Source organism: Xyrauchen texanus, chromosome 2, assembly GCF_025860055.1.
Source record: "Xyrauchen texanus isolate HMW12.3.18 chromosome 2, RBS_HiC_50CHRs, whole genome shotgun sequence".
Taxonomy (NCBI): Eukaryota; Metazoa; Chordata; class Actinopteri; order Cypriniformes; family Catostomidae; genus Xyrauchen; species Xyrauchen texanus.
This window is the reverse complement of record NC_068277.1, coordinates 16328833-16353668: the sequence shown is the minus strand read 5'-3', so window position 1 is coordinate 16353668 and position 24836 is coordinate 16328833. Positions and strand designations below refer to the sequence as shown.

Sequence of the window (24836 nt, the reverse complement as noted above, 5' to 3'; positions counted from 1 at the left end):
TTTGAGGAATGAAGGCTATACAATGCTTGAAATTGCCAAAAGAAAAAACAAAAGTTGTACACTACAGTCTTCAAAGACAAAGGACAACTGGCTCCAACAACGACAGAAAGAGATGTGGAAGGCCCAAGAGTATAAGTACATCAGAGTCTCAGTGTGATAAATAGACACCTCACATGTCCTCAGCTGACAGCTTCATTGAATTCTGAACACCAGTTTTATGCACAACACTAAAGTGAAGAATTGCAAAAAAAAACAAAGCCACTTTTGAACCAAAAACAAAAAGTAAAGTAGGTATTTATTTTACAGGTATTTACCTTCTAAATTACCTATTTTAAAACATTGATTGTGTTATCATTTATAAAGATGATATGACAACAAAAACAAACGTATCAACATAATTTGCTGTAAACAATGAAATGCAAGATGTGGATTATCATAAATATACATTTATTTTAAAAACATTGTAAAAATAGCATTTACAATCCAGCAATACATAAAGACAGTTTCTTCATAAAATGCGCCCATCATTAGGACTTTCTGCCAATACACCAAAACTATGCAGTGGCCACAACTGCAAAATAAAGAAAGACTACATTAACTCCCTTTTCATCAATTTTATTTTAAATACATTATATATTCTAACACGTTATAATAATTATCTAATAATTGTAGAATTAACTTTGAATTTTTCTTTTATAATTCATTTTAAACTTTAAAATAAATAAAAAATGTGGAGAAAATGTATCTTCTAACTTTCCTCTAACTTTCCAATCAGAGGTTGACAGAAGATGAGGGGACCTTTCTACAGGGTCGTGGGCACATGAAGGTATATGACATGACAGCTGAAAACAGTTCTAAATGAATATGGCACCCACGTCTATAGCTACTTATGGTTGTCCATAGTTTAAAATTTAACTTATTTGTTATTTTAAAGAGGAACATTTAAAAATGACCATTCAATTTCTATGTTATATGCAAAACAGTCTATACATAAAAGGGCAAACATAAGAAGCTTGTTGTTTGGCTTCAAAGGAAGCATATAGATCAAGCAACTGGACTTTTTCCTCATTACCTTAAAGCATACACGTCCTCGAATCAAGGCGTAGGGAATTGGGCCATAGCTTCGGGAATCTGTAGAATTCCGAAGGTTATCGCCTTCAAGCCATATATGCCCTCTTGGCACCTAGATTGCGGGAGTTAAGGTGAAGAGGTAAATGTTGCAATTTGTAGAAAATGAGTATGTAAACTTTATCATGAATATTCCCCAAACCAAAAATAACAATCAGTTCATTATTCCATTAGTACATTTTGGGCAGTGCTATTATCCTTTGCCCCATTAAGAAACTGAAGTATTTACAAGTGGTACTATTGATTGTAGGCCTATGGTTTTCTTAGGTTTGTCCCCGATTATAGGATAAATTCCGAACAGTGTGAAAGTTCACATGACTTAACTGCTCATTTCAGACGGGATCATTTTTCCTGACCGCTTGGGCAATGCCCCCCTAACCTTTATCCTCTCAGTGAGGGGTGAGGCCACGCCTCCCCGAGCTGCTCCATGGGTCTAGACCATGGACAGACCTGCCAGGCTGGGGCGGCAACCGAGCGAAGCCTGATCCACACTGACATCAATTAGGAATAATCTCATCACACAGGGAGAGTGGGGCTGTCAAGTCCCTAATTAAGTACCCTCCACCCCCTATATATTTATGGGTGGCTAGGTTGAACAACACATCACGTTGTCATTATAAATATAAAAGTATGGAGATGGCTATCTTGCACTGACCAAACTTTAATGAGTGATTGACAAGGAAAATTAAAAATGACACTTCATCTCAAAAAGGTTGCCGACCCCCTGTGCCAAACAATCACCGACATCTTACAAAGGCATCTCATGCATTAATATGTGAAAAATCAAAAATGACTTGATTTCATGACCTTACATACTGCAAACAAAAAGAGCTGTGATTATAAACATATGTCAGCATGTAGTCTTCTTGTAGTCGCCTCTCATTAGCATGGAAACATGTGTTTGATCCCATCCACAAGAAATCTTAGCCCGCTGTCATCTGCCGTTGAGTAGCTAAGCTTTTTGTCTACCATCTTTCGGTCAAGCATATAAGAAATCTCACCATACTGTGACCAGACACAAATGTGACAACCATGCATTCAATCTTTCAAATGGGAAGTGTGCCAGAAAAATAGCATTACTACTTTGAACCTTGAATGTAATAAATTCAGGTTTAGAATATAATTAATTACATAGCCCTATCTTAGAACTATACAAAGTTTTTAGCTATGTTATAGCTACTGAAGGTAGTATTTAGGCATACCTGTCAAGAGGCTCTTAGTCTTTTCACAAATATTTTTATTCAAGAAAGCATTGATAATTTTGTGATATTTGACCTCATTTTCTAATATTGCACTAGTGCTCATAAATGCTTAATATAGAAACATAATTTCTTCGCAACAGCCAACAGTAATACTGTCCAAAAAATTAAATAAATAAATAACTGTACAGTGTTTATAGGGATAGAAAAAAAAACCATTCACTTAAAGAGCTCTATAAGCAATATATGCAAACAAGAGTTACATTCCTAGAAGGAAATAGCAGGGCTTGCAAAGCAGAAAAATCGTTGTGTTAAAGGTTTAGGAAACCTTTTTTAGACCGTAGTTCTATAAAAATTAAATGTATCGTCAATGAATTGCATATTGGGATATATTAGGCAGCAAGTGAACAGTCAGTTCTTGAATTTCATGTGTTGGAAAAATGTTCAAGTGTAAATATCTTGAAAAGGGCCAAATTGTGATAGCTATACAACTGGGTCAGAGCATCCTCAAAATGGCAGGCCTTGTGGGTACGCAGTGGTTAGTACCTACCAAAAGTGGTCCAAAGAAGGACAACCGTTCAACAGGTGACAGGCTCATTGATGCACGTGAGGAGCAAAGGCTAGCCCATCTGGTCCAATCACACAGAAGAGCTGCTGTAGCACAAATTGCTGAAAAACTTGCTGGCCATGATAGAAAGGTGTCAAAACACTACTATTACGACAGATTAAAAAAGGTACTGTTTTTCACATGTTCAACTGCCAAAAGGCTAGTGGGGTTTTCACACTTGAGTCCTGTTAAAAAGAACCAAACTGAGATATTTTTTTTCAATTGACCACCAAACAAATAAATATATAAACAGTAAAAAAAAAAAAAAGAATATGTACCCATCCACGTGTTAATGTTTTTGTCCATTTTGTGATAGGGTCTCAGCCCACTAATCATCATCATTAGTTTTTGAAACACAGTCAACTTGAATATTATGGATGCTCCAATCAGAATTTTAACATCTAATACCAATCTCCAATTTTATTTTTATCTAATTGTCCCTATGCTGATCATTTAACTTTTTATCAGCGGCTGTCAAAATATTATATGTAAGCTTTCTGCTCAATGTCACTGTAAACTGATTTCCCCTGTTTGAATAATTAAATAAACACAAAATATGACATTTTACTCTTTACTAAGCCTTAAAAACAAGTAGGCTTATACAAACTATTCTCTACTGTATATAAGATAGTTCTAAAGAATGAGGCTTAAGGGCAAACTGAAGTTGAACTGATAACCCATTGGTGTAATTAAACAAAGTAAAAGTTTTGGTTAGTTTGTCACAATTTGATTTAATTATCATCATTCATTATTTTATTATATTTCATTTACCAATGCATTATATTCTAGTAACTAAATATTTTAAATAGATTTATTGTGTGTACGTTCCTTCCTTTTAATTTATTTGGATGTTGGTAATATTAGTTCCCTTATGACACAGTACACTTGACATTGCGTAGCTACACATATGGGGAGTGCCTTCTTACACAACCTAGTTGAAACCTCTCTACAATAACGCAAATATTCGAATATTGGCTATGGTTTTTGAGCCCCGTGTGTTTTGTCGCAAAACTGTCCGCTATAAATACAGGTGCACAAACACCATTTCCTCAGAGTTTCTTCCTTCAAGACAGTGATCATCTCTTGTCTAGAAGCCCTCTACCTCTGCTGTTGATATACAGGAGTCAGCGGGTGGAATCTTTGCGGAAAAGCTATCTGCTCCCCCGCAGTGCTCCGGCGAACATCCCACCGCCTGGTGCTCCAGATATTTCAAGCCAAGCTCCTCAGGCATATGGACGAGCACGATTTAGATCCAGAGACATCCAAAGAGCTCCGCACCACTACAGACTTAGCGCTGCATGCCAAGAAAGTCACTGCCCAGGCTATCGTCAAGTCCATGGGCAACCTGGTTGTTCTGGATCGACATATATGGCTGACCCACACAGAAATTAGTGATAAGGAAAAAGCCACTCTGTTGGATGCTCCAGTGTCTCCAGCCAGCCTCTTTGGCAGCTCTGTGAATAAGTTTACTGAGCGTTACGTCCCGACTCACAGCAGTCACAGGCTATGAGACACTTTAAGCCCAACCGGAGTATATCACAGCCGGTTTGCCCTCACTCTGTTTCGAGCCAGCGTTTGACTACAAGCCCCATACCTGCTGCCTCACCGGCACTTGCTTCTCAGCACGTGCAGCAAAAGCATTCCTGATGGGCACAACCATTTGGAGTGGAAAGCAGTGCCTGCGGTTCCCTCCGGTCTGCTCCAAAAAAGGCTGGATTGGAGACACTGTTCCCCATCTCCCCACTACTATTTGTTGAGAAAAGAATATTGTTGTTCATAATATTGTTCAAAACATTGTTTTTGTGTCTTGCACTCAATATGCAAAAAAAAAAAAAATCAATAAGTGCAAAAAAGAATACAGCATTCCTTGCAAATGCACGAGATGCTCACACATTCTCATTCAAGAGCCTCTTCAAAACACACAAATAATGTGCAACCGCTTCCCTATAGTGAGCGTCACATCATATCATACGGTAAATAAACCAAATTGCCCTCTGTGCCATTACGCGGATACGTGGTGAGCCCTAACGGCTACTTCAGAATAGGTGCAGAAAACGATTGAACATGGTTATACGATCCAATTTGCATTCCGGCCACCCCGTTTCAACGGCGTTCTGTCTTCCACAGTTTTATCCGAAGACGCGCCAGTGTTACGAGTCAAAATAAACAATCTCATCATGATTGTGCCAATAGAGATTGTGCCAAATTGTCAAGGTTATATAGCCATCATTTTCTTGTTCCAAAGAAAGACGGCAGACTTCGGCCAATCCTGGATGTGAGACATATAAATTGTGCACTCATAAAGCACTCATTCAAAATGATTACTCCAAAACTGATCTTATTGCCTGTACGACCACACAATTGGTTTGTGTTGATAGATCTGAAGGATGCACCCTTTCATATCCAAATTGTACGACATCACAGGATGTTTTGGAGATTTGCATTCGAGGGAACAGCGTATCAATTTATAGTCCTGCCCTTCGGACTGTCTCCTCGCACAATCACAACATGCATCGATGTGGTTCTGAGACTTAGCAGGTACGTTTCTTGAACTACCTTGATGATTGGCTGTTACTGGTGTAATCAGAGGCTTTGTTATGTCAGCACAGAGACTTACTGCTTCAGCCATTCTACAGTGTCTGTCTCAGTTCAAACTGGGGAGAACACTTACACTGAAGCTTTTTCAGAAAGCATTGGGATTTATGGCTGCAGCATCCGTCATTCCATTAGGTCTCTTACACGAGATCTCTTCAGTGCTGGCTGAAGCGCTTGCGCCACGACATGCTTGGTGCCAAGGGCGCATGCGCATCACTATATCCCACCGCTGTATAGCTGCTACAGCACCATGGACAGCTCCTGTTACCAGCGAGGTGTCGTGCTGGGGCAAGTTGTCACGCGGTGCCAAAAGCTATCGGCTGGATTTTATGCCTTAAAGGTTCGCTCAGGCAACTTGACAGCAGTGGCATATATAAACTGCAAAGGCGGAATTCATGAGACTTCTTCAACAAACTGTATTGAGGATTTGGGATATATTTGGTATCGCAAAAATCTATCTATTTGCCTCAGTGGAGAATACCCATTGTCCCCAAGTTGTCCCCATTGAATACCCAAGTCCCAAGTTGTCAGGTGGAAAGTGGTGACCACGGATGCTTCCAACGCATCATCCGCCTAGATGTAATTCTATCCTTAAAAGGATTTTCAGTCAGAAATAGGTTCGCTCTGACAACATGACAGTTGTGGCATATATAAACCACCATGGTGGAATTCACTCACTGCCACTGTTGAGACTGACGTGTCATCACCTCCCATGGAGCGAGCACCATCTCCTCTCCCTGAGAGCAACATGTGTCCCAGGCCGCCTGAACTACGGTGCAGACCTACTGTCACGCCAAGGGGTGATACCGGGCAAATGGAGACTTCATCCTCAAACTGTACTGTGGATTCGAGAAATAAGTTCCAAAATCAAAGTCCAAACCCCACTTGGAACGGACGCAATGACACACAAATGACCGGTGAAATACAAATATGCGTTTCCTCGGTATGCCTTATTCACATATGCAAATTCTGGTTCTATTAGTGGCGGCAAAATGACCCAACCAGCCTTGTTTTCTGGAAATGATGGAGATTTTGTACAGCTCACCATGGGAAATACCACTGAGGAGGGATCTCTTCTCTCAGGCGCAAGGCACAATCTGGCATCCCCAGCTGTGGAACCTGCATGTGTGGCCTTGAACGGGGCACCCTACATGTGCCAGAACTGATGCGTTCAGTCACAAACACCATTTTACAGGCCAGAGCACCATCCATGAGATGCCTCTATGCACTGAAATGGAAGGTGTTCACTGACTGGTGTCTCTTACCTGGCAAGGACCCAGTAAACTGCCCCATAGATGAAATTCTAATATTTCTTCAAGAGCTATTAGATGCTGGAATCACCCCATCAATGCTCTAAGTATATGTGGCATCTATATCTGCATATCACGCACATGAAGCCGGCGCCTCTTTAGGCCAGCATGATTTAATCATAAAGCTCCTTAAAGGAGTAAGAAGATTAAACCCACCTTGGCCGGCTACAGTCCCGACTTAACTTTAGTCTTAAAAGCTCTCGCAGGGCTCCCTTCGAGCCTTTGGAATCTGTTGAATTGCGCATGCTCTCTGTTAGGACCGCACTATGTCTGGCTCTGGCCTCAGTAAAATAGGTAGGTGATCTGCATGCACAATCAGTCGACAATTCATGTCTGAGGTTTGGCCCAGGTCATTCAAGAGCCACTGTCAAACCCAGGAAAGGCTATGTACCCAAGGTCCAAACCACTCCCTTCAAAGCGCAGGTGGCTCACATTCAAGTCTTCTTCCCTCCAGCATTTATTTCGAATGAGGAACAATCATTGCATTTGTTATGCCCTGTGCAGGCACTACATGCATACGTTGAGCGTACTTGCCTGATTGGCTATGGAGTACACACAAAAGGAATGTCCATCTCCAAGCAAAGGCTCTCTCAGTAGATTGTTGATGCAATTACCCTGGCTTATGAGTCGCAGGGTAAGACTTGTCCAATTGGTGTTGAGGCATGGCATCCTCATGGGCATGGACGAATGGTGTGTCCTTACAAGACATATGTTTTGTAGCAGGATGGTCCTCTCAAAACAAATTTGCAAGGTTTTACAACCTAGACGTAACATCTCTTTTTTCACAAGTCCTCTCTGTTTAGAGCACTTGCTATTCATCGGCCAAATATATATATATATACTTATGCCCTTCCCATTAGTATGGGCTCCCCATCATTTGCACAACCGCCTGCATTCAAGCTGTTATAATTTACCATAAAATCACAAGCACTTTCATTATAAATAAACTCCCTTCTCCACTGGGTTCATAAGCAGTTAATTCATCCTATATGATTATAGTTCATATATTCGTTATAAGTGCTCTCCTCCTGGCCAACACGAGGATCATTCACTGCAGAATACTCATGTCGGTCGCCATCCCACAAGACTGCGGTGCCATGTTTCTCTCTGAGAAGTTATGTCTTGTAGTGCAGCGTGATGGGATTCTGTTCCCCATATGCGTAGCTACGCAAAGTCGTATGGAATGTCTCAGTTACGTATGGAACCTCGGTTCCCTGAGACGAAGGGAACGAAACATTGCTAACGCTAGCCACACTACAAGACTCAACATTTTTGAGGCAGGAGCAATGCACTCTCCTTGTTCTCAATCAGAAATTCGGAGGAAATGGTGTTTGTGCACCTGATTTTATAGCGGACTGTTTCATGGAAAAACAGGTGGGCTCAAACAACATAGCCAATATTAGAATATTGCTATTATTGTAGTGGTTTCAACTAGGTTGTGTAAGAAGGCACTCCCCATATGTGTAGCTAAGCAATGTCTCGTTCCCTTCTTCTCAGGGAACCGAGGATACATACGTAACAGAGACGTTCTGCTTTCACTTGTTACCAATGTGTACAGCACATGTTTCTGGACTGTACAGGTGCTACAGTTAATGCTGTTTGCTCAGCAATCATTTAATAAAGATGTTTAAACTATACCATATTGTGAATTCTGCATTATTATTGTGATACCTGTGCCTGGCAGAGACTGAGATGCTGCTACCACAGATGATAATAAAAACCTTCACGTGCCATTTTAGCGTAAATAAAGCACTTGGTGCATGTAAGCAAACGGAACCGAACTCTGAGAACTTCTGTTACTCTAAGCATGAGATGGAGTTTTGGAGCACTGAACTAAACTGAAAACAATATTATAATGCTCTAAGCTAATAAAGACTGGACAGAGCAGCGCAAATAAACTTTTAAGAGAACAGACTATTTATTTATTTAATTAAATCGCAGCCCTCTACGATTTAATAATCGTGATTTCGATTTTACTTTGATTATTTGTGCAGCCCTATTTAGAACAAACCCGTTTTTAATGTCAAATATCAAGACAGTGCTGCCTTGCACACATGCATAGTAATAATTACTGTATATCATGATTACTAATTCTGGCAATATTTTTAGGTTAGATTAGTACTGAGAGTGAACAACTTCTGCAATCTTGTGCCCTTTTTTAGCTGATGTTTGTATCTCGTATCCTGTGACAAGCCTTATTTTTTGTCTGTCCTTTCTTTCCATCACTTGCTCTACTCATCTGGCACTAACACTAACAGCCTCTGGAAAAATTACAGGGAAACTCTATTTACAGGCAAGGTGAAAAAAAAAAGTGATACAAAAAAGCAATAACAGCCTTCAGTTAAAGGGTGGCTACACTCTTTCTAGGCCAATAATAACTGAGAAACAAGCATTTGTTGTCAGAAAAAAAGGTAAATACTTTACAAAAACAGATAAGTGAATGCAGTAGCGGTTCTAGCTAGTATGGTGCCCTGGGTGAACATGCATGTGAAATTCAAATATACACACCTTGACAGTGAGTTCAGAGGGTGAAGTGTTATAGAGAGCCAAGTATAGTGTAATAGCAGTGCTTCACACAATGAACAGAGAAGGACAGAACACATCGTCCACAGACCTGAGTCTGGGTAAACACAATATTTAATTACATTTTACCAGGTTGTTATGGATATATCATACAATACAGGCATATCCATCAAAGCCTCTTTTTTTACATTAAATTAAATAGGCTATTGTGTCTAATCTGACTAAGGTCTTTGGAGTTTTTTTCTATTATATATGCAGTCCATTAAAGGGATAGCTCACCCAAAAATGAAAATTCTCTTATAATTTACTCACCCTCATGCCATCCCAGATGTGTATGACTTTATCTTTTCTGCAGAACACAAAATCAATATTTTATAAGAATATTTCAGCTCTGTAGGTCCATACAATGCAAGAGAATAGTGACCAGACCATTCAAACTCCAAAAATTACATAAAGGCAGCCTAATAAACACAAGTAATTTTTACTGTAAATCTCCACTTTCACATTCTGAAATTGAAAGTGGAGATTATAGTAGAATTTAAGATTGAAATATTGATTTATTTCTCACCCAAAGTGAATGCATCACATCATATGGATTAATTATGCTGCCTTTGTGCTTTTAGAGCCATTTAACTTGCATTGTAAAGACCTACAGTGCTGAGATATTCTTCTAAAAATCTTTTTGTGTTCAGCTGAAAAATGATAGTCATCCATATCTGGGATAACATGAAAGAAAGTGATGAGAGAATTGTCATTTTTGTGTGAACTCTCTGTAATACTAGTCTAACCTGAACTTAGATGTGCAGTAGTAAATTTTTTGTCAACTGTAAATTTGTTTTGGAGAGACTTATATGTTTTGGCTGAATGACCGACACCTTGGCATCCAACAATGCAACCCATTGAACAGAATTGACATGCACCACTGACAGCCTTGTATTCTTTCAGGTCAAATTAAATAAAATAATCCACCCTGTCTAATGTCCATTGTTCAGAACCTTCAAAAACATTCATGGGTTAATGAAATATAAATAATCCCAACAAGCAGAATTGATGTGAAGTGCGGTAGGTACTCACGTAACTGTGCGTTTTAAAGATGTCAGATGGTCCACTGGTGCAGACTTTGTCCCCCTCTAGTCCGATCACTCTTTTACAAATATTCATCTTTGGATCAAAGGGGCTTTTGGCTATTATAACATCACCTCTGCAACAACATAACAGGTGGGGTCAAAATAAAGGCAACATCATATAATAGTATTTTAGAAGATGACAAGGCACAAATTCAAAATCAGTTTTTGTGATAGGCTTAAAATAAAAAGCACACTTACTTTTGTATTCGACAGAGGTGACGGCTTATTCGCTCTGAGAAAACCACATCATGGCTAATGATGGTTGGTTCCATGGAAGGTCCTGAGCACTGTTGTGGGTGAATTGTATGTAAAAATAAAAACTTTTTAATTGGGTATTTACTTATTGTACATATTTTCATTTTCAGTAAAAGTGCAAGCACTAACCAAACTTGCAAACATGCTCTCGAAAACTTACCGACACTAATTCGCCAATATACTCAAAGGCACAGTGAGCGATGCAGCCATATTGGACAGTGTAACCAACAAAACTAAGTGTTTTAGCAAAGAAACCACGGAACATCCTGACACTTCTCAGAAATACTGCAACACAAAAAAAAAAAAAAAAGAGAGAGAGAGAAAGAGAGACTAAATAATAAAATAAATATAAAAATAGAACTGAAACAATAATGGATCATTCACAACAAACAATATGTGAGATTCAGGTTAGGTTGATAAAATAATATAAGTAGGGGATAATGTAGGGGTTTATTTTGTGATAATGAATGGCTGACTTTACATTGTACCACTTATTAAATGACTACTTAACAAAAATATACATGAATAAAATATTGATTTACACTGAAATGTTATTATGTGAGTGGGGACCGCAAAGTCTTCAGAAACCCTCAGTTCAACCTTCAGTGTTGAATTCAACCTTCACTGTGGTCTATGACGATCTGACTGCTCATAATCCTGCAAATAACATTTCTACTTGCTAAATAAATAAATGGACATTAAATATTAATTTGAGTTGAAATTATTTGATTAACTTGCTTGTAGAGTGATACAAGAGAACTATTTAACATATGCCTGGATATGCCAGCATAATTTAAATATATTTGACAGCTAAATAAATGCAACAACTGACCAATCAGAATCTAGTAATCCAGACAGCCGTATAATAAATATCGATATTTTCTATTTGAATAAGAATTTTTGCTTTGTTAGATTGATATACAGAGAGTAGAGAGTTACTAGGGAGAGAGAGTTGGAAAGGAATCAGGTTTATTTTAGGCCTGACAAGAATCTGCATTACCCACATGAGCACCATAGCTCAACATGTCTTGAGAACATGCGCCAACCACTGCAAAAGACAAAATTGGAAAATTTGCTATTTTTCATTAAAATCTCACTTAGTGCCACAAACTGACAGAAGTCTGTGCCAGAGTACTGAATAAGATTTGTAAACGCTTTGTCATTGAGGTGGTGTTGGGTTGGGAAGGGAAGTGCACCTCACACATTTAATCGCTAACGGTTAAAACTATGAAATCAGTGATCATTAGAGATGGCACCATCTTTGGTGTTTCATTCTCAGGAGCTTCTGCAACCCTTCAACAAGTCTTCAACAAGACACAACGAGTGACCCCAAGGCGTTTGACCCTTTCTGAGACAAGACAATCTACACCTGTGGAAGCAGGTGACAGGGATGGCAGGCATCTCTTTGAGTCAGAAAAGAGTTACACTATTGCCATAGCAACAGAATACCAGGTCCTTTGTTTGTCCTCACACCATGGCACTTTAACTGATAAAACCGTGGTGCATTGTCTGAATAAACAGTACATCCCCTCTCAAAATATTGACCTTTCCTTAGCCATTAAGCTAGCAGATGAGCAGGGAGAATGAGTCAATAAAGATTGTTTGGATGCTTGTACACATCCATGAAACCTGCCATATCAGATAAACAGCATAAAAGATAACCCAACACTTTTATGGCGTGCTGTATGTACAGTGTTTGGACTGCTTCAAGAAACTAGAAATCAAGCTCTTGCACAATTAGAAAACAGAGCCTTTATAGGGGAACAGATTTGCTGGATGTCCAGTGAAGGAGAAACCTTTCATTCTCCTTCAATCTCTCCTCCTGAAACAAACCTAAGGAATTACGGAGACTCAACCGAAACCAAGCCATAACCCAAAGCCTTATTGCCTCAGGAGTGACATCTCCAATATAGGTCAGAATTAATCCCCATGTCCCCTACTTCCTCCATCCCAGTTTCAGGCCAAGTGTCAGGTGTCCTTCTCTGTGTGTCATGGAAAGAGCTACACCTAATCCAATTACCCACCAAGCCCTTTCCTCGCCCCATACCTCAACCAATTCTCCACTCCCATTCCATTCTGGTTAACTATCGAATCCACACCTCTGAATCCTCATAATTACCTCTGATACCCCAACACAGACACACAGAATGTGACCCCAACCCCGGCATCTTCATCTCTGCCCAAAGGCCCCCTCCATCCAGAGATGTTTCTGCCTGACTGGATGTAGTCTTATCTTGAGGAGGCAGAGAATGAGCCAGCTGTCGTTTTGCTTATCAAAGTCTAGGGTGGGGCTTTGGACAAACTATTGTTGTTGTGCCCGCTTTCCCCTGCAATCGATAGCAGACTCCTTCCCAGCCAAAATTATATCACACCATATATGCTAACTTTTCAAAACTGTGTGCTGATTATAAAGTGTATTGCTTCACTTAAAAGTCTTTTGCTATTCACTTCTACATTTACTAGTTCCTCTTAGCATAATTTACCCATGATTAAGTAATACATGATTCTGGATCATTTACATTTATGCATTTGGTCATTAGTGTTGTCCCTAGTTAAAATGAATGGGATAATTTGGAACGGCCAATATGGTGGGTGTATAAAAGGAAGTCCTGTCTTACGGATAAAAATGCCAATCATCTTTTTAATTGAGACATTGCCTGTCAGTTAAATTAACACATGCACAGGTTTTTTGACACTCAGACAGACCTCATCTGTGCATGTCATCTGAAAATGCGCCTGAAGTTGACTGAACTAAGAGTATCATAAGTCAGTTAGCAGTGACTGTGCATCAAATGTGTCTGTATGGGCCCGAGGTTAAGAGTATTGGAAGGCTGAGCACTCGACCATTCACCGGACGAAACAGTACATGGAAAACTAAGTATACCCTAGCCTTTAGAGTAAGGGGAATGCTTGGTTGACAGGAATATTGTTGTCCAGGAACAACAAAGGATATTGATAGGGTGACCAGATTCCTGCTTGTGGAAAATAGGACAGCCCCTCCCAGCAAAAATGAAATTGAATTATCCTTACTTAGGCACAGATCAATGGGATGTAGATGGTCTATAACTGTTGTCACCTTGTACTTTTCGCTGGCAGTAATATTTCTCAGTGTGCACTTGTCTTTCAAGAGTTTATCATGAAAAGCACTGTCTTCATGACTGTTAACCTGAGTTGAGATTTATCCGGTGTCTATGCTGCGTTCATTAATGAGAACACACACTCCACAGATGCAGATAACCCAGGCTGGCTTAAAACAAACTTCACGATTTTGGCTAAGACTCCGAAGTTGATGGTCTTGCTCTCCAGCTCACGAAAAACTTCTGTTCATCTCTCACACATGGCCATCTTGTTCATGTGTCAATCAGTGATGCGACGATTGACAACGTTTTTCACAGAACCCCACTCATCAAAGAGCGTGGTTTCATCAATCAAACTGAGATATAATAATTATAATATAACAATTGATCAATTGTCACACATTATACATACATTTCTGCATATATACAATGAAATATTTTTTTTCACATATACCAGCTAAGCTAGGGTCAGAGTGCAGGGTCAGCCATGAAACAGCGCCCCTGGAGCAAATAGGGTCAAGGGCCTTGCTCAAGAGCCCAACAGTGTCTTGACAGTGTTGGGGTTTGAACCCCCGACCTTCTGGTCAGTAACCCAGAGCCTTAACTGCTGAGCCACCACTGCCCTCTACGCAGGGATTGTGGAGTAGAAGTGTTCGAGGCTGCTCTGAATGTCTTTCCACTCTGGGATGCCCCTCAGTAGGGCCCACTCAAAGTTTTTCTGTGTTCTCCAATGAGCAGATCCAATTTGAGGTAATCCACCGATGCTGAATAAAAAAAGGTTTCTCAATGCACAAAAGAAATCATCCACTCACCAACTTCAACCAGGGCATCCAACTGCTTTTTAATGTCAGAGGGTATTAATGATTCCTCCAGCCTGGCCTGCAAAACTTTTCTCAAGTCATGAATGTGCAAAGCCACTTCTGTGGCTGATTTGTGGTCTTACTCGACCATCTTGAGTGCATGGTTAAAAGTGGCTAATTCCTTGAGTGTGAAGCCAATCCAAAGTTTAGTGCAAGGATCGCTGAAAACGTCTCTTAGAAACTTTGGGCATTTTTCTTGAGAAAGAAATATGCATGCAGACCATGGAAAATGTGTAGTATTCTTTCAAGAGCTGGACGAAGAAAGAGGAAATGTGTGTTGCCATGCTGCAGTAATTTCTGATAGTCCAGTTGCACAAAATCACAAAAGTCTTTGAGCTCCTTCATGCACACTGTGAAGATGTGGAAGTATTTGTCCACCTTCAAAGCAAAACTGTGTCCTCTTTCAAACTGACTGACTCTTCAATCAGTTCACTAACTGGGTGTCTATTGACAGGGGATTGTGATTGGATAGTTTAATACAATCATGTACTTCAAATAACATGGTGTGATTTTATTGGTTTTACAAGCTGTATCCTTGGCTACCTTTCATTAGAATACTCACGTGACAGAGAATGCTGCATAGTCAATAGAGTCATTTTAGGGGATGAGAAATACGGAACAAAACATTATTATTTCAGCATAAGTCGGGACACTAGAAAAAGTGCTTAAATACGGGACTGTCCTGGGAAAAACATGTTACACCTCTAGTTCTTGTCATAACGTTTCCTTCAATCTGTTTGGCTCTCTATTTCAATCATATTGTGATCTTAAAGACATGGGTCAGGCACAAATGGCAGAACAGCTTGGCAGAATGTGTTGCAGAGTCCTGGAGAACACAGCATCCCAAACAACCGTTCAGTTGGCCAATCACCAGCACCATCACTGTTGTGGGCGTCCAGCATAGGTGAGGATTAAGGATTTAGCATAATAAGATTACACGGCCAGTGAATGATATCAAGAGACAGTCCATATGTAGCCGCCTGGTTTTCCATTGGCACTCTGTTTGTGTGTGTGTGTGTGTGTGTGTGAGAGAGAGAGAGAGAGACTGGGTGAGTCAGCTGCTTGGAATCAAGTTTAGCCAAAATCAAACAGACCTACAGACAATTAAGATTATATCTTTATTTCTGAAAACTCCCTTGTGTGTTCGGAACAAGCAATATCTGCCACATGATTCCCAGGGTGGGGAAGTGACAGACCAAAATGAATTTTGTCTAACAATTGGATAATTAACTCAAAGTCCTCCTTAATCTAGGATTACACAAGACAATGTACATATATTTGCTACAGAGAGTCAACATAGGGCATCTCTGGAGAGCCATCTGTGGCCCTGAACCCCCAAAACCCATCATGCAACAGTAGAGAGAAAGTGAGCTGAGAAGCAGGTGGCATCAAAATTCACTTTTAATACTATAAAACTGTTGTAAAAACAAAGAATTGTTATTGTATTAAAATAAATAAATATATTGTGTCACTCTAATTAAGGGTGAGCTGTATTTAAATTAAGTAAATTATCAATGATATATGTTTTGTATGTTATTAATCCGATAATCTGTGCCAAATAACAGCTCATTTACAGTCTAAATATAGGGGGTCATCCAACAAGGACAATAAAACAAGCAAATAAGTCTCTTTTTCATGTGTGAACTTTGCTAAAAGTATGACAATAATATGGAATAACACCCTCAGCCTAAGTAAAAAAAAAAAAAGAAAAAAAAAGAAGAAAGAAAAGTGCTTTGTCCCAGAGTTATAGACCTACTCCATAAAAGGAACATACTGTATACTTCAGAAATGTATAATTCTATTTTGTATTCATATTCTGGATGTGTTACTGAAACAAACAAACCAAAAAAAAAAAGAGTGATCCCTAATTACAAACCAACATCAGTGGTTACACTGGAAGCACCTGGTATACAAAATAAAAAAAGCGCAAATACCCATTGTTGCACATGTATAAAGGTCACTACAACTCTGTGCCACAATCAAATGTGATAACACTCCACTGACCTCCTGAAATAGCATAGAAAATAAACACAAACCCAGGTGACACTGGTAAGCAGTACCATGTCAGAATGGCAGCTTTTGTTATGAATGTTGATCATTTAGAATAAGAATAAAAAGATAATATAATATAAGAAAATCCTAGTAAAATAGTAGTAGTAACAACCAAAACTGTAATAGACAAACATTTGCAACTGACACAGATAAACATTTAAGTTTTAATTTACAGTGTCACTGTTATACATATTATGGTACTATAATGATTTATATTAATTATTAGATTTTCACATTTTCTGAAGACAATGTGAGTGATGTTTTCCACTACATAACTCACTGTTATAATGCAAGGGTGTTGCTATGTGGTTGCTAGACCATTGCTAGACGGGTGGTTTCTTGGCAGTTGCATTTCTGTAACTTCTGGTCTCTTGGGATTTTCCCACACAACAGCCTCCAGAATTTACTCAGAATGGTGCCAAAAACAAAAAAACATCCAGTGAGCGGCAGTTCTGCAGATGGAAACGCCTGGTTGATGAGAGAGGTCAACAGAGAATGGCCAGACTGGTTCGAACTGACAAAGTCTACGGTAACTCAGATAACCACACTGTACAATTTTGGTGAGAAGAATATCATCAAAATATTACACAATATTAGGCAGGTGGTTTTAATGTTGTGGCTGATTTGTGTAGATCTACAGTATAGCTTAGTAATGCCTCAGGTGGAGTTGTTTTGGAGATATGTAATAGATCTTATTTTTGAACATAGCGTGTGATGCTGAACCATAAATGTTTATCACCATGAGTTTTGACAGTGTCATCTCATCTGATCATTTTAACATATCTATACTTTATCATAGATCTGTTTCATTTTCCATTCTCTCTCTCTCTCTCTCTTTTTTTATCTGTAGTCCTGCAAGATAATTAATCAATGCTCTTCAATTGCTGAAGGCTGACTTTTCTTCTCTAAATGGAGAGCATGCATGTAAATTGAGGTTGAGACTGTCGCAACAAATACAAACACACGCTTGTCAGTCATTTGATTTATAGAATATCTATTTGCACGCAAGTCCAACTGCTGATAGCATGCAGGTCAAGCATATTACTTAAGACGCCATTCACTATAGACTAGTGTTTTTTTTTTTCTTTCTGTTGTCAGATTTCAGACTACAAAAGTTACTAGATGGGTCTTTTACTCACTAAGAGGGGGGGTCATAAAGTCACTAAATCTAGTGGAAAAAGTTGCTAAATTGGCAACAGTGAAGCTAATGACACATTGAAGATGAAGAATATAATTTCTGCACCGCTAAATAGAGCTTTCGGAATACGCCCCTCCCCCAGTTGCGCAAACAGTCTGATAGTCCCACCGCCAACTCACGCCATTGGTTGTGTAATGTTGTTGGGGCTGGTCTCAGTCGGTTACTCGAAACGAACAGGAATTTTTATAGGGCCACAGAGACACAGTGTTTATAGTTTTCGAGAAAATTAACATATTAATTTCTTTCTTATAGTTGTCTCTGTATATTAAGCAGGGATAGTATTTTAACACTGAAAAAAATTCAACTTTTTTTCACATCTGCATCACAAACATGTGGAAGAAGTTCTGCAGTGAAGTTTAATACTTCAAAAAGTAAGTGCAATGAGATTGGCAATGAATAATCACAAGCAGTTCCACAAAACAATTACACATTAAGCACATGTACTTCATTACTATTACTCAATACTTTCTGTAATATGTAAATGGTTAGTTAATGCACATGTCCACTGACATTTTAACAGCATCAAGATTTTAGGTTTAAAGTTATATGAATGTATAAGGGAAATCATTTCTTGTCATTTTTCAGCATTTCTAATCACTTTTTGCCTTCAGTATAAATGGTCCAGCAGTGTGACAACTATTCCATTTAGTTTCTCAGTTAATATAAGCTTATCACAGCATATCTGAATTTGGACATACATGACACGTTTTGGTCTTGGGTTTCTGCAGGACTTAAGGAGATTACGTAGATTTAAAAGGTGTTATCTAAGATGGCATTCCCCTGAGAAACCAGATGGAAGGACGATGGGGAAGATGGAGGGGGTGACACCTATGATGTTCTCTATCTGTGTGGCATAAGGCAGCTGAGGAATCACCCTCTTTCTTCTCAATGGCCCCTCGTACAAAGTGAAAGGGATCAGAGAACCTGGAGATTTGGTAATGGGGAGGATATGAGAGCAGCTATCAGAGTGAGGATGGTGGATTGAGCTAGGATGGAGACACCTGGTTGGTTGATGGAGGACAGATGTCAGCAAGCATGACACAAAGGCAAGCTCCCTCCATCACTTTATTTTTTACAATAGTCCAATGGAAATCAAATGAATTTTAGAAAGGCAGATAATGGCTAAAGCCAATTATAGAGTCAAGCCCGTAAATATGAACACAAGCTAAATGATTTCAAAGCAAGCTGAGCCAGTGTTGTAACAATACAATTATATAAATAGACTAATCTTTATTGAAATGACCTTTGAATGCAGCCTGAGCCCAAGTTGGTGCTGAAAGACAAACAGATCTTATCAGCCCTGCCAAGTTAGGCCTTCTGTTGTGGCTAAAGGATAAATCTTACAATTATATATTGAGTCTATGCCCATCCCTACCAAATCCTTTTTTAAATAAGTCTGCTTTGTTTTTAGTAGTTTTCATTTAGTGTTTCTCAACTGGGTTAAAGGCTTGTTCTAATAGAGTCATAGAAAATAATGCTAAATACAAATACAATGCAACAAACAAATAGTTTGAGCAACTTTTAAAGACAGGAAAAACTGTTCAGATATCTTTTGTTGTAATGTCATAGGTTGTATGTCCAATTCATTTTCAAAGTATTTGGTGCAAATTCATCTGTCGCTTGGTAACTAGCTGATACAACTAATACAATATTTGACCCAGTGTTTTTTTCAAGTGTTAGGTTGGTTAAATCACACCTTGTTTATGCATTTACAAGATTTTTCATTTTCACACTATGGCTATTCCATTTTTAACATTTTGTTGGAGTTCTACGCAGCTTATGGCTTCATGTTTTAGTTCAAAAACATTTTTGTTACTTTGGTACAGCAAACAATTTTTACTATCTTAGATCACCACGTCTACATCTAAAGTAAAAATCTGGGTCCAGAAGCAAAACCAGTGTGGACCACATCTTTATTTCATATTGAAAAAAAGAAAAGAAAATACTGATTAATGCTGTTTTTGGAAAAGAGAGGATATGATAAAATGGCCTTCCTGTATGGCACGGATAATAGTAACCACAACCCTATAATTGTCCTTGCATCCAAGATTATTGCTTTCCTTTCAACACTAAGCAAACAATCTCTCCGCAGATGACAATCTAACTTCCCTCCCAGGCAGTAGCACTATATTCTTAACCTCAGATTGTGGTAGCAAAGAGAATCACATTGGGGAAACCCAAACAAGCTGCACAGGAAACATTTGACATGTTATGACTGTTAGTATTAGCAGTGTGTGGAACAATCAGATACAAGATGATAAAAATTGCATAATAAAAATTGCATGTGCTTAAATCTACCAGCATCTGAAGAAACAAAAAGGTGCACCATTTCCCACAAATGAAATCATCAGTTGGCATGTGTTTTATGCCAAATAATGCAGCAAGCCATAATGTGCATCCATTTAATCAGAGTTTTCAACAACAGCATAAACCTCAGCCTTTTAGATTCCATGATTCATGGAAATATGTTTCAATCAAGTTATCTTTTTTTTTTTTTTTTTTAATTAAGTTCTATCTCTTTGACAGGAAGGCCATTTGATCATATCCTCTCTTTTCCAAAAACAGCATTAATCTGTATTTTCTTTTCTTTTATCAATATGAAATAAAGGTGTGGTCCACACTGGTTTTGCTTCTGGACCCAGATTTTTACTTTAGAAGTGGTGATCTAAGATAGTAAAAACAAAATATTGTACCAAAGTAACAAAAATGTTTTTGAACTAAAACATGAAGCCATAAACTGCATAGAACTCCAACAAAATGTTTAAAATGGAATAGCCAGAGTTTGAAAATGAACAATTTTGTAAAAGCATAAACAACAAGGTGTGATTTAACCAACCTAACACTTGAAAACAACACCGGGTCAAATATTGTATTAGTTGTATCAGCCATAGTTACCAAGCGACAGATGAATTTGCATCATAATACATTGAAATTTAATTGGACATATAGCCTATGATATTACAACAAAAGATATATGAAAAGTTTTCTTTGCAAAAAATAAATAAAAAATAAATAAATAGGATATATTATTAGCGATCTAGCAAGTCTTGTTTAAATACATTATAAATAATGTTATACAATTTTGTGCAACAACAATCATCTAACAATAAATTATAAGGCGTTCTAGGTCTAGCAATATTATTTATTGCATGTACAACACTAAATACTTGTAAATAAACCCATGTGGGCTGTGTATATGTAAATAAAAGAGCTTATACATAGGTTCCTTGAATGATCTGATAAACATGGGTGCTTAGACACCCCTTCCAAACAATGTATTCTGGAAGTAACAACAGTCTCCTGCAGTGTGACATGCTATACTCCCTTTGAAACTATTTTCAATAACAGGACTACTTAAAGGTGCTGTAAGCAATTTTTTTCAAGGAAAGATATGCAAAAAATATTGCTACTCCCTTAAAGATATTATTGAAATTAGTGTCCTGAGATATCTTGCCGGTCTCTGCATCATTATCAGCAAACAAAAATGTGTCAGCGGACCGTGGACATTGATGCTTTTCACCTGCCAATCATTTTGCTAATTCTCATAGTATTGTAGTCGCAGCCAATTATTAAGGCTTACTGCCATTTTTAAGCCATGCTGTTCATAACAATTGTCAGTTGAGGGCGCTATTTTGCTGCTGTTGTTTTAAACAACCGTTTCTGCATGATGTCAGTCTCAATAAAGCTAATTTGGAATCGTTGGAGTGCTGGGTTTTTGAAAGAGGAGGCATGGCTAATTCAATGGCTCAGTCTCGTGGTAATAGAACGGCTAAAATCTTTTCCAGCAACTTTAAGTGAACTGAAAAAAAAAAAGCTGAAAGGTGATTAAAAATTGTAAGAAAGGTTTTTATTATTTTATTTTAGGTGAAACAAACATAAGCTTACACATATGGACACACCACCCCACTTCTTTGTTATTACTTTTCCATATTTTAGAATAATAGTATTCATCAAACAACAATATAACACAAACGAAATAGGAATTATGCAGCAACCAAAGTAATGTTAAACACATCAAACCTAGCCTATCTTCTTCAATAGAGACACCATTTGTATAGGTGGCAGCTCTGTACACTCAATTTTAGGCTTGTTAAGAATATATTATGTAGGGACAATACACACTCATATTAACTAACATATATAAAATTCAAATTTCAAGCATTAATCAGAAGCCTTTATATGAAACCATTTTAAAGATTGTGATAAACCTAAATTCAGTCAAGTGTGTCTAAACTTAACTGGTAGTTGTGTACTGTATAAAAGTTAGACTCTAAAATCCTACTGAAAGTCTATGTCCATGTTAAAGGGATAATTCACATTCACCCAAAAACAAAAATCCTCTTATCATTTACTCACCATCATATATATATATATATATATATATATATATATATATATATATATATATATATATATATATATATATATATATATATATATATATATATACTTTCTTCTACAAAATACAAAGATTTTTAAAAGAATATTCAGCTCTTTAGGTCCATATAATACAAGTGAATTGTGACCACATTTTTGAAGCTCCAAAAACAATGGCACATAATGTCAGAATGAAAGTAGTCCATAAGACTTCAGAGGTTACCATACCTTCAGGAGAGATATGATAGGTGTGGCTGAGAAACAGATCAATGTTGAAGTCCTGTTTTACTCTAAATCTTCACTTTTACATTCTGAAAGTGAAACTGGAGAGATTTATAGTAAAAAAGGAAATTGAAATATTGATCTGTTTCTCACCTAAAGTTACTGCATTTCTTAAGAAGAAATATATTAAACTACTGGAGTCATATGGATTACTTTTATGCAGCCTTTATGTGATTTTTAGTTGCATATTCACTTGCATTGTATGGACCTACAGAGCTGAAATACTCTTCTAAAAATATTTGTTTGTGTTATACACATGAGGGTGAGTAAATGAGATAATCTTCATTTTTTTGGATGAGCTATGCCTTTAATTGTCAACCGTACAATTTTCAATTTCAATATGAACAATAGCAAACAGTTTTTCTTAAGAAGTATTAAAAGCATCATTGATTCATATACATATACAGTGTAAATGGGCTGACATAGTGCATAACTTAACTATAACATATCAATATAATACACTGCAAGCGCCTATATCTGACTCTTGGCGCCAAATATGGCTGCTTCAACTATTACTGTACCACTATTGGTGAAATAAGCTCTGAGCAGTCCCTTACATTCATTAGCTTGTTCTAATGCAGGCTCTAAGTTCAAGGGAAGCCTGACTTGTATGACCTGTTTGATCAACTTCTAAATCTACAGTAGAGATCTTCCTACATAATCTACAGCAGATATATATTAGGTCTATGAGATTGAAAATCTACAATAATCATTTCTACAGTAATCCTACCTGATTCGTGTCCACTGACAGCGTGCTGTTTGAGGTCCTTTAAACATGTTGATCACGCAGCTGCGGTCAACCTTGAACTCCGTTGCGTCATCATTGCTGAACAAGTCTCTATCTGATTGGCTCAGAGAAACCAATTCAATCGCTGATTGGCTATCGTGCATTGCGTCATGCTCCTACTGTCAACATAGGACAAACATGGCGGCTCCCGAGAAAGGCATGGACATACCTACCGGTGTAAGCAATGCTACTAGTTTTCAGAAAAAATCCCGCAGCAAACTAGTTTCTATCCCAGGAACCAGACCATCTGTACAAAACGGACAGCTCATAGTTTCCACCGGTGTCACTTCGCTTGACTACGTCATTGGTTAGTGAAATTAACTGGGTTGAAGCTCACTGTAAAGTGAATACGAACTGTATCGTTCATAATAACATCGTCTTGAACTTTATTCTTTAAACATTAACAATACATTTAGACTTCTGAAATTCTCCCATCCCTTCAAATGTCAGCGTATGTGTCGCTTATTTAAGCGTATCTCACAGCATGACTTTGTAAACAAAGAGGAGATTAGATTAAGTTGTTGTTTAAGTTCCGTGTGTAATTGATATTATATGTCATAGCATGTAATCGATGTGAAGGTATGACCATAAAAATGTAAGAAATAATAATAGTGTATTTAGTCAAGGCATGATTCTTATACTGTACATATATTTTATCACTTTTTCATAGGTGGTGGCCTGGCAGTTGGGACCCTACTACTTGTAGGTAAGCAATAAATGTCTTTATCCTGCCAAGTTATTAGATGGTTCAAGACAATGATTGACTTTGCAAACAATTGATTGATTACTATTGACTCTTATTTTTATTTTGAAAGATAAAGCATGGTTAAATATATTGATATATGCTGAGTTTAGACTCATAGGATCACTGTCAGCATGTTTAATAAAAGCTAGTAACAGTAATGCAGTAATATGTTGTGGTGGTGGCGGCGCAGTGGGCTAAAGCACTGAGCTGGTAAGCAGAATGTTGCTGGTTCGATCCCCACTGTCACCACCATTGTGTCCTTGAGCAAGGCACTTAACTCCAGGTTGCTCCGGGGGGTTTGTCCCTGTAATAAGGGCACTGTAAGTCGCTTTGGATAAAAGCGTCTGCTAAATGCATAAATGTACAGTGAGGAAAATAAGTATTTGAACACCCTGCTATTTTGCAAGTTCTCCCACTTGGAAATCATGGAGGGGTCTGAAATTGTCATCGTAGGTGCATGTCCACTGTGAGAGACATAATCTAAAAAAAAAAATCCAGAAATCACAATGTATGATTTTTTAACTATTTATTTGTATGATACAGCTGCAAATAAGTATTTGAACACCTGTCTATCAGCTAGAATTCTGACCCTCAAAGACCTGTTAGTCTGCCTTTAAAATGTCCACCTCCACTCCATTTATTATCCTAAATTAGATGCACCTGTTTGAGGTCGTTAGGTGCATAAAGACACCTGTCCACCCCATCCAATCAGTA

The 24836-nt window shown here is 38.1% G+C and overlaps 2 protein-coding genes across 4 annotated transcripts in view; one reads left to right on the top strand and one right to left on the bottom strand.

Annotated features, from left to right (window-relative positions):
- Positions 1–426: 426 nt before the first annotated feature.
- LOC127660387 (mitochondrial inner membrane protease subunit 1-like) lies at positions 427–23362 on the bottom strand. 3 transcript variants are annotated; one of them, XM_052150590.1, is made up of 6 exons: positions 23321–23362; positions 10905–11029; positions 10688–10776; positions 10437–10563; positions 1073–1183; positions 427–571 (listed from the first exon to the last, which is right to left on the bottom strand). In XM_052150590.1, exons 2-6 carry the CDS (start codon positions 11007–11009, stop codon positions 509–511), a joined length of 495 nt encoding a protein of 164 aa, XP_052006550.1. In that variant the 5' UTR covers positions 11010–11029; positions 23321–23362; the 3' UTR covers positions 427–508. The 3 variants fall into 3 exon arrangements, with proteins under 3 accessions (XP_052006550.1, XP_052006541.1, XP_052006559.1); XM_052150599.1 differs by lacking the exon at positions 427–571 and adding an exon at positions 9348–9459; XM_052150581.1 differs by lacking the exon at positions 427–571 and having other exon boundaries at positions 580–1183.
- A 153-nt stretch (positions 23363–23515) lies between these two features.
- elp4 (elongator acetyltransferase complex subunit 4) overlaps positions 23516–24836 on the top strand; it is a 90944-nt gene continuing 89623 nt past the window's right edge. Inside the window, exons 1-2 of the mRNA XM_052152398.1 lie at positions 23516–23684; positions 24048–24083. Of these exons, the coding sequence (XP_052008358.1) occupies positions 23516–23684; positions 24048–24083 (205 nt within the window). The remainder of the gene's footprint in view (positions 23685–24047; positions 24084–24836) is intronic.